Consider the following 9,811-nt stretch of genomic DNA (forward strand, 5'->3'; position numbering starts at 1 on the left):
CCATTTCCATCCAGAATCGTTGGCAACGAATAAAAACTCTTCATCAACACTTCTGTTCCAGATGGAAAAACGAATATCTTAAGGAATTGCAAAAGCGTACAAAGTGGAAAAAACCTGAAGAGAATTTGAAGGAAGAAATGCTTGTTGTTGTCAAGGAAGAAAACCTACCCCCTAATAGCTGGCGACTCGGCAGAATTATCAAAGTTCACCGTGGTGACGATAAACGTGTTAGAGTTGCTGAAGTACTAACACAAAGGGGCACAATTACAAGGCCAATCACGAAACTTGTCGTGATTTCGGATGAATCCTCTTAAACTCTACTGAAATTTATCCAAATCCCTTTCCTAGTCCTCTTTATTCGTATTTTAAGTTATTTTTCCTGTGAATCCCAATTTCTAAATATTTTTTCCTTTACAGCAAGATGAATTCCCTCGCAAAGCCCAAGCAACATATGAACTTCGTTTGCAGATTATGCCGGAAACCCCACGGACTTCGAAACTGCAGAAAGTTCAACAACATGAATATCTCGGAAAGACTTGAAGCTGTTAAGAAATATGGGTACTGTCCTAATTGCCTAGCCCACTCCCATTCCCAAGGATCGTGCTTTACAAGGACTGGCTGCATGCATTGTCATGAAAAGCACCATTCCCTTCTACACGTAAATCCTCGACTACGTAAGGGAATGTCATTTTTTTCTGCAAAAAAGAGTCAGCATAAATTAGCTCATCAATCATCAGTTGGAAATCGATCAAAGAGGTCCACACCATCGGAAACAATAACTAATAAAGAGGCCCACTCCACGCAAACTGATAGTTCTGCTTCCACATCATTGTGCGCTATCCTTCATCAAAATGCAGCAACATTGCTCCCTACGGCACTTGTAAAAATTGAAACAAAAGAAGGAAAACGCCTGGCACGTTGTTTGCTAGACACGGCTTCCCGAATGAGCTGGGTTTCAAAAAAGTTCGTTGACAAATTAAATTTGACGACCTTGGAAATGGATGGAGAAAGAATTTGTCCAGTTATTTTATGGTCATGTGTCGATCCAAACTTCAAAATCCAGACCACGCTGAAAGTCAACAATCGCATCAATACAATTACTCCTAAGAAGTCCCTTTCTGAATCCATCCAATCCCATTTCCAGAACTTAATTCTGGCAGACAGGAAATTCTATAAATCATCATCCATAGACCTGATAATAGGGGTCGATGTTTATTCCCGCATCATCTTAGATGGGATATTTGTTAAAGCAGGTCTACCTACCGCACAAAATACCTCATTTGGAATTATCTTGTATGGTACTTTTACTACTTAGATATTAGAGAAATTTGCTGCATAATGAATTTTTATGTGAATCTTATTGAATTGAATATTGAATAATTTTATCAACTTGAGTATAATGTATAATGAAGTCAAATAGTTATCAAAATTTTGAATTCCTTTCATTCTCTAAGAAAGATTAATAGAATTAGTTACTTCTAAACTAAACTTACAAAAAAAAAAAAACATATTTAAGCATTTGCAATATGGATTCATTCCTTTTCGTTGCAGTAATACTGCAAGGCGGGCAGAATGTTTACGTCAAAGCCGTAAATATGATCCCAATTGGGAATCTAAAAATCCCCAAATTTTTCTCACTTAGATTATAGTGTAAATACGTCTTTAGTTGCAAGAAAGTATCTGATTACTTTCTTGCCTTTCTTTTGTTCGCCTGCCCCACGAAACGGCCATATTGCGATTGCAATTTCCGCAAATCTGCCTATTCCTTTTTTACCTGCACAACAGTCCACACCGTACTGGTAAGATCTCATCCATAAGAAAATAAATCCACATCTTGGTTCCATATTTGTAATTCCGTGTGTTTTATTTTCTTGTTCTTGTTTTCTATTTCGTTGGGATCTTTAATAATTGAGTTGCAAACCAATCGAAATTTGGATTCTATTGGTTTGCCTTGGCTCAAGAGCGATTTTTTTTGATCCAGGTCGTATTTGCTCCAGCTTACTCCTAAGCAATTTCCAATTCAGCGATTTAGCCTGAACAGATGCGTTGCAAACGGAATGACAAAATGAATATACCCCCATCCATCAGTGGTGGGTATAAATGCAAATTTTGCCCATGAACATTCCACTAAGGAACAGGGGCAAACTTCTCACATATCAATGAATGCAGTCCGATTAAAGTTTTAAGCTTAATGATAAGGGACCTACTTTTTATAGCCGAGTCCGAACGGCGTGCCGTACTGCGACACCTCTTTGGGGAACCATGGCTAAAAATTTTTTCTGATAGTCTCGCCAGGATTCGAACCCAGGCGTTCAGCGTCATAGGTGGACATGCTAACCTCTGCGCTACGTTGGCGGGTATAATAAAGCTTTTATTCGCTTCAGACCCTTTATCGGGATATCGGTCTGTATGACAGCTATATCTAAATGTAGTCGGATCCCAACCATATATGAGTTGGATGTTGGGAAAATTAAAACTACCCTTCAGCGAAATCGGGTAATAAATAGAGCTTTTGTGGGCTTCAGACCTTTCATCGGCAGATCGGTCTATATTGCAGCTGTATCTAAATATAGTCCGATTTGAACTACAGTTGAGTACTACGTTAGGAGGCGTAAAATCAAATTTTAGCGAAATCGGTTAAAAAATAAAGCTTTTATGGATTATCTGGAGATCAGTCTCTATGGCAGCTATACCTAAATAAAGTCCGATTTGATCCATATATCGAAAGGCTTAAGATAACCTTCTGTTTCAAATTTCAGCGAAATCGGTTAAAAAATAAAGCTTTTATGGGCTTCACTCCCTTTATCGGCAGATCGGTCTATATGGCAGCTACATCTGAATATAGTCCAAACTGAACCATATTTAGGTCGGATGTTGGGAGGCTTAAAACTGCGCACCATTCCAAATTTCAGTGAAATCGAATTAAGAATAAAACTTTTATGGTCTTCAGACCCTTTATCGGGAGATCGGTCTATATAGTAGCTATATCTAAATATAGTCCAATCTAAACCATATTTGGGTCAGATGTCGGGAAGCCTTATGCTACTCACTGTTTCAAATTTTGGCAATAAATTTTGGTAATAAATAAAGCTTTTATAGGCTTCAGACCCTTTTTCGGGAGATCGGTCTATATGGCAGTTATATCTAAATATGGACCGATGTAATCTATATTTAAGTCAGATGTCGGGAGGCTTAAAATAACCAACTGCAAAATCGGGTAATAAATAAAGCTTTTATGGGCTTCAGAACCTGTATCGGGAGATCGTTCTATATCGCAGCTATATCTAAATATAGTCCAATTTGAATAATATGCTGGAAGGCCTAACGCTACTCACTGTTTAAAATTTCAGCAAAATCGGATGAAAAAATTAAGTTTTTATGGGCATAAGACCTTTTATCGGAAAATCGGTCTATATATCAGCTATATCCAAATATGGTCCGATTTGGCCCGTTCAAGAACTTAACCAGCGTGCATCAAAATTTCAGCTCAATATCTCAATTTTTGAAGGCTCTAGAGTGATTACAACAGACGGACGGACAGACGTATAGGCGGACAGACATACGGACACCGTTAAATGGTCTTTGAGTTTTACGACGATCCAAAATATATATACTTTGTGGGGTCGGAAATTGATATTTCGATGGGTTGCAAACGGAATGACTAAATGAATGTACCCCTAGTCCTTCGGTGGTGGGTATAAAAAGTAAAAGCGTGCTAAATTCGAGCGGGCAAAATTTGAAAAGCCACCACAATGGGTTCTTGTAAAATATGGGAGCTATATCTGGTTATAGACCGATTTGGACAGTACTCAGCACAGTTGTTGAGAGTCATAACAGAATATTATGTGCAAAATTTCAGCCAAATCGGATGAAAATTGAGGCTTCCAGGGGCTCAAGAAGTCAAATCGGGAGATCGGTTTATATGGAAGCTATATCAGGTTCTTGACCGATTTAAACGGTACTTGGCACAGATGTTGGAAATCATAACAGAACACTATGTGCAAAATTTCAACCTAATCGGGGGATCGGTTTATATGAGAGATATATCAGATTATAGACCGATTTGGGTCGTAGCTGACACAGTGGTTGGTAGTCATAATGTTCAAAATTTCAGCCAGAACGGATGAAAATTGAGGATTCCAGGGGTTCAAATAGTTAAATCGGCTATATCAAGTTCTTGGCTGATTTGGACCTTACTTGGCACAATTGGTGGATGTCAAAATAGAACACTATGTGCAAAATTGCAGACATTTTTGTTTTCAGGGGCTCAAGAAGTAAAAACGGGAGATCGGTTAATACAGGAGCTATATCTAAATCATAACCGATATGACCCATTTACAGTCCTCAATTATCTGCGTCAATACAAAGTTTCTGTGCAAAATTTCAAGCGGGTAGCTCTACGCGTTCGATCGCTATCGTGATTTCGACAGACGGACGGACATGGCTAAATCGAATCAAAATGTCGAGACGGTAGCAGATCAATATTTGGAGGTCTTGCAAACGGAATGACTTGATTAGTATACCCCCATCCTATGCTGGTGGTTAGAAAAACAATGCAATGTTATTAAATAGTATGCATTTTTAAAAATTTATTAAAAGTTATTTTTTTTTAATTTTATCTTTTTGAAGATGATGGCATTGAATATATGTATTTGCGGATATGATGAATTTCTAATAAATATTTAACATTAAACAGCTGCCAGTTTCGGAGCGGCCATAGAAGGGATTCGCCATTGTGGGATTTTTAGGATCGATTTTTGATGACGATATGGGATAGACATCCGTACAGAAATGACCTTGGCATTGGGTGCAGTCATCTATGCCGTAAACGCATCTGTCAATGCGGGTATTGGCCTCTGAGATTTTGATTAGGGTGGTGTTTTGAACAGCGAAGCTGCATTCGTGGAGTGCCTTAATGTTAATATTGGCATCGTTATGGGCCTCCTCCAATTGGGTGGAGAAAGTCTTTTGATTATTCTGGGTAAAGGTATTGGTTTCGGCCACCTGTTAAGGAAACGAAAATAGTTTAAGTTTTACCAAATGTTATCACTGAGACCAAATTTTAACTTACCGCATTCGACAAACACAAGGTTTGATTAACCGCCAGGGATGAGGTATTGAATCTAGTTTCACAGGATGCAACTTGCTTTTCAAAAACATTGCTATACTGATTCTGCAGAGTTCGGTTGGTCGATACCATATACGTAACCAAATAGTCCACCTTGTTACTAGCTTGTGACATACAACGATCCATTTCGGTTTTGGCCCATTCCTTTGCTGGTATAATTGCTTCATATTTGTTGACGCAACTTTTGCTGAAATCACTCAACAACTTAATGGGATATAGTTTTTCATCGGCCCTATCGATTTCGATCAAAAGAGAGTCCTTTTGATACTCCATGCCCTTGACTCGATCCAAGTAGGATGCTTTGAACTCATTGATTTGTACATCATAATACCAAATGTTGAAGGCGTATTGACGTCGATGGGCGTCTATGTAGTCATCATTGCGGACCAGAGATTCCCTATGGGCGTTATGCTCCATATGGGCTGTGTGGAAATTCTGCGAGAACATCGACTTGTAGAAGAGAACAAATTTCAAGGCAAAAACAAAATTCTTACCTGTTGTGCCTTTGCCAGAGCCAGCAAGGTCAAAAATGCGAAAATCTTAATGCACGCCATTTTGATTCGTTTAACTTATGCTTCGGAACTTTGTAGATCGAGTGATATTTTCCTGCAAATATTTGCTCTTTTATATTGGCGAAGATAGCCATTATTCAAATTCTCATTTCCATATCAACATATAGTGGCTATTATTAATCAAAGGCACTTGCTTAGACAAAGAGTCCGAAATTTATTAAATTATTTGATAATTTTTCTTTTCTGTCGTTATCTATTGGCTATGTCCACAATGCACTTGAAAAATTAGGTAAATTTATGGGGGGAAGTATAAAATTTCTTATTTAGGGGATTTTTTTATATTATCAAAGAATCACTGCTAATCACCGGAAATTAATTTTACTTATCCTGATTAGAATATTAGCTGGTATTGTTTTTTTGATAATGTTGTAGAACGTTGTTTTGAATATTTTTTCTTGTTTAGAAACATTGTCTGCGGTCAGTTCATGATTGACTTCAAACGTGTGTAACCCGATTGAAGATTAAGGTATGCTCATCTTATTTTAGCAACTAGCTGAAACCAACCGACTCCTCTTCACTATTGCAATGTGAGGAACATAGTTTCCTTTAACTTTTTACAATCTCAATTTCAAGAGATTGTAAGATTTGGACTATGCCCGTAAATAATTTTAATATGATTGGCTTACGTCTATGGGTTTGGCGACCCCCGGAAACTGATCTCTAAATATTGAAATCAGATTCATCTCCTTACACAAAATATCTTTTAATTGAGGCCCACTTTGTCCCATCTCGCCGCTTGCGGGTGTCCAATGATAAAACACCCTAAAATTTGGTTTATCATTCCCACTCAACCTACGAATAACTTTCTTTTAAGTCGCATATTGTCCCAAACGGCCTTCGCCGTTCACAGCAGCGCATGCCCGTCTATGACTTTGAATGCATGGGTTCGAATCCTGACAAGAACATCCTTAAAAATTTCGGCTGTGATTTTCCCTCACTAATGCTGGCGACTTTTGCAAGGCATTCAACCATGTAAAACTTCTGTACTAAGTGATGCCGCTCTGCGGTACGATGTCCGGACTCTGCTTTAAAAAGTTTGTCCCTTATTATACACACCACCGAAGGATGGGGGTATATTAATTTTGTCATTCCGTTTGCAACACATCGAAATATCCATTTCCGACCCTATAAAGTATATATATTTTTGATCAGCGTAAAAATCTAAGGCGTTCTATACATGTCCGTCCGTTTGTCCGTCTATCTGTTAAAATCACGCTACAGTCTTCAAAAATAGAGATATTGAGCTGCAACTTTGCACAGAGTCTTTTTTTGTCCATAAGCAGGTTAAGTTCGAAGATGGGCTATATCGGACTATATCTTGATATAGCGCCCATATAGACCGATCCGCCGATTTAGGGTGTTAGGGCCATAATAGCCTCATTTATTATCCGATTTTGATGAAATTTGGGACAGTGAGTTGTGTAATGCTCCTCGACATCCTTCGTTAATTTGGCCCAGATCGGTCCGGATTTCGATATAGCTGCCATATAGACCGATCCTCCGATTTAGGGTCTTAGGCCTATAAAAGCCACATTTATTATCCGATTTTGCTGAAATTTGGGACAGTGAGTTGTGTAATGCCCCTCGACATCCTTCGTTAATTTGGTCTAGATCGGTCCAGATTTCGATATAGCTGCTATATAGACCGATCCTCCGATTTAGGGTCTTGGGCCCATAAAAGCCACATTTATTATCCGATTTTGCTGAAATTTGGGACAGCGAGTTCTCTTAGCCTCGTCGACATCCTTCCTCAATTTAGTCAAGATCGGTTCAGATTTGGATATAGCTGCCATATAAACCGATTTCTCGACTTAAGGTTTTGGGCCCATAAAAGCGCATTTATTGTCCGATGTCGCCGAAATTTGAGATAGTGAGTTAAGTTAAGCCCCTTGACATACTTTTGCAATATCGCACAGATCGGTCCAAATTTGAATATAGCTGCCATATAGACTCATATCTCGGTTTTAGGTTTTGGGACCATAAAAGGCGCATTTATTGTCTAATGACCCTGAAATTGGAGACATTAAGATAATTTAGGCTCCTCGACGTCCTTTTTCAATTTGGCCGAGATCGGTGCAGATTAGACTATACCTGACATATAGACCGATCTCTCGATTTAAGGCTTTGGGTCCATAAAATGCGCATTTATAATCCGATTTCACTGAAATTTGACACAGTGACTAATGTTAGGTTTTTTTTTTTATTTTTGGATATAGCTACTGTACTTATTAGTATTTGCTCCAAATCGGAACATATTTTGATATAACTGCTATGGGACATAAGGTATGAAATTTTCATCGAATTTTGATGAAATGTGGTTTATATATATACCCAAGGTGGTGGGTATCCAAAGTTCGGCCCGGCCGAACTTAACGCCATTTTACTTGTCATTGAGTTTTACTTGATTCTAAGGAGTTTTGGGGTTAAACAGTCCGCCCACACTGATTCAGAATTTTGATTTCATAGTTCGCTTGATACTTATATGCTCCCGACCCTGAAGTGTGTTTGCTTGAGAGTTTCTTAGGGGGGAGAGGGGGCAACCCAAAAAACATTTGGCCCAAATTTTAATACCCACCACCACCAACCTTTTATTCCCACCACTACCAACTTTTTATACCCACCATCATAGGATAGGATTTATATTCATTTAGTAATTCCGTTTGATTCCGAAATATCAATATCCGATCCTACGAAGTATATATTTTACGGATCGTCGTAAAATTCTAAGACTATTTAACGATGTCTGTGTGTCAGCCCGCCTGTCCGTCCGTCTGATGTAATCACTCCACAGCCTTCAAAAATTGAGATTTTGAGCTGAATGTGGCACAGATACATCTTTTTGATGCCCGCTGCTTAAGCTCTTGAGCAGGCCAAATGAGTCCATATTAGGACATAGATGCTATATACAATAGATCTATCGGCCGATAAAGGGTTTAAAACCCATAAATTCTTTATTTTTCATGCGATTTCGCTGAAATTTGAAACATTGAGTTACTTTAGACTCCCCAACATCTGACTCAAATATGGTTTACATCGGACTATATTTAGATATAGCGACCATATAGACCGATTTCCCGATAAAGGGTCTGAAACCCATAAAAGCTTTATTTTTTATCCGATTTCGCTTAAATTGTAAACAGTGGGTAGTTTAAGGCCTTCCAACACCTCACCCAAATATGGTTTACATCGGGCTATATTTAGATATAGCTGCCATATAGACCGATCTCCCGATAAAATGTCTGAAGTCCATAAAAGTTCTATTTTTTTATCCGATTTCACCAAAATTTGAGAAAGTGAGTTGTTTTAAGCTTTCAGACATCCGACCTAAATATGGCTCAGATCGGACTACATATAGCTGTCGATAAAGTGTCTGGAGTCCATAAAAGACTCCATAATGTATATATATTCTTGTTCGTGATGACGTTCTGAGCCGATCTAATCATGTCCGTCTGTCGAATATAAAGCGGTCTCTCGCTCATCCTTGTTCTGTTCCTAGAAGCTTTAATTTTTGCTGGTTGGACAGAAGTTTAGTTTGTAGAATAAAATAATGTCCTTCAACTAAATTTAGTTTGAATACATTTTTTAGAAGAATTCTTTGTGACGGGTTCCCGAGATTCGGCTCGACCGAACTTAGCTCGCTTTTACTTGTAATACCCTCCACCATAGGATGGGGGGTATACTAATTTCGTCTTTCTGTTTGTAACTACTCGAAATATTCGTCTGAGACCCCATAAAGTATATATATTCTTGATCGTCGTGAAATTTTATGTCGATCTAGCCATGTCCGTCCGTCTGTCCGTCCGTCCGTCCGTCCGTCTGTCTGTCGAAAGCACGCTAACGAGTAAAGCTAGCCGCTTGAAATTTTGCACAAATACTTCTTATTGGTGTAGGTCGGTTGGTATTGTAAATGGGCCATATCGGTCCATGTTTTGATATAGCTGCCATATAAACCGATCGTGGGTCTTGACTTCTTGAGCCTCTAGAGGGCGCAATTCTTATCCGATTGAAATGAAATTTTTCACGACGTGTTTTGTTATGATATCCAACAACTGTGCCAAGTATGTTTCAAATCGGTCCATAACCTGATGTAGCTGTCATGTAAACAGATCTG

The 9,811-nt window shown here is 38.6% G+C and overlaps 1 protein-coding gene across 1 annotated transcript; it reads right to left on the reverse strand.

The window, feature by feature from the left end:
• Window positions 1-4,632: 4,632 nt before the first annotated feature.
• LOC106086055 (uncharacterized) lies at window positions 4,633-5,748 on the reverse strand. The gene is made up of 3 exons (XM_013250573.2): window positions 5,623-5,748; window positions 5,072-5,563; window positions 4,633-5,004 (listed from the first exon to the last, which is right to left on the reverse strand). The coding sequence occupies exons 1-3, from the start codon at window positions 5,680-5,682 to the stop codon at window positions 4,672-4,674; spliced, it is 885 nt and encodes a 294-aa protein (XP_013106027.1). The 5' UTR covers window positions 5,683-5,748; the 3' UTR covers window positions 4,633-4,671.
• Between the last annotated feature and the right edge of the window lie 4,063 nt (window positions 5,749-9,811).

The sequence above is a fragment of the Stomoxys calcitrans genome, chromosome 2 (assembly GCF_963082655.1).
Source record: "Stomoxys calcitrans chromosome 2, idStoCalc2.1, whole genome shotgun sequence".
Classification (NCBI taxonomy): Eukaryota; Metazoa; Arthropoda; class Insecta; order Diptera; family Muscidae; genus Stomoxys; species Stomoxys calcitrans.

Coding starts and splice junctions, on each gene's coding strand:
- LOC106086055 (XM_013250573.2), bottom strand. CDS start 5,682: ATGGCGTGCATTAAGATTTTCGCATTTTTGACCTTGCTGGCTCTGGCA. Junction 5,564..5,622: donor CTCTGGCAAAGGCACAACAG/GTAAGAATTTTG, acceptor ATGTTCTCGCAG/AATTTCCACACAGCCCATAT. Junction 5,005..5,071: donor CCTTGTGTTTGTCGAATGCG/GTAAGTTAAAAT, acceptor TTTCCTTAACAG/GTGGCCGAAACCAATACCTT.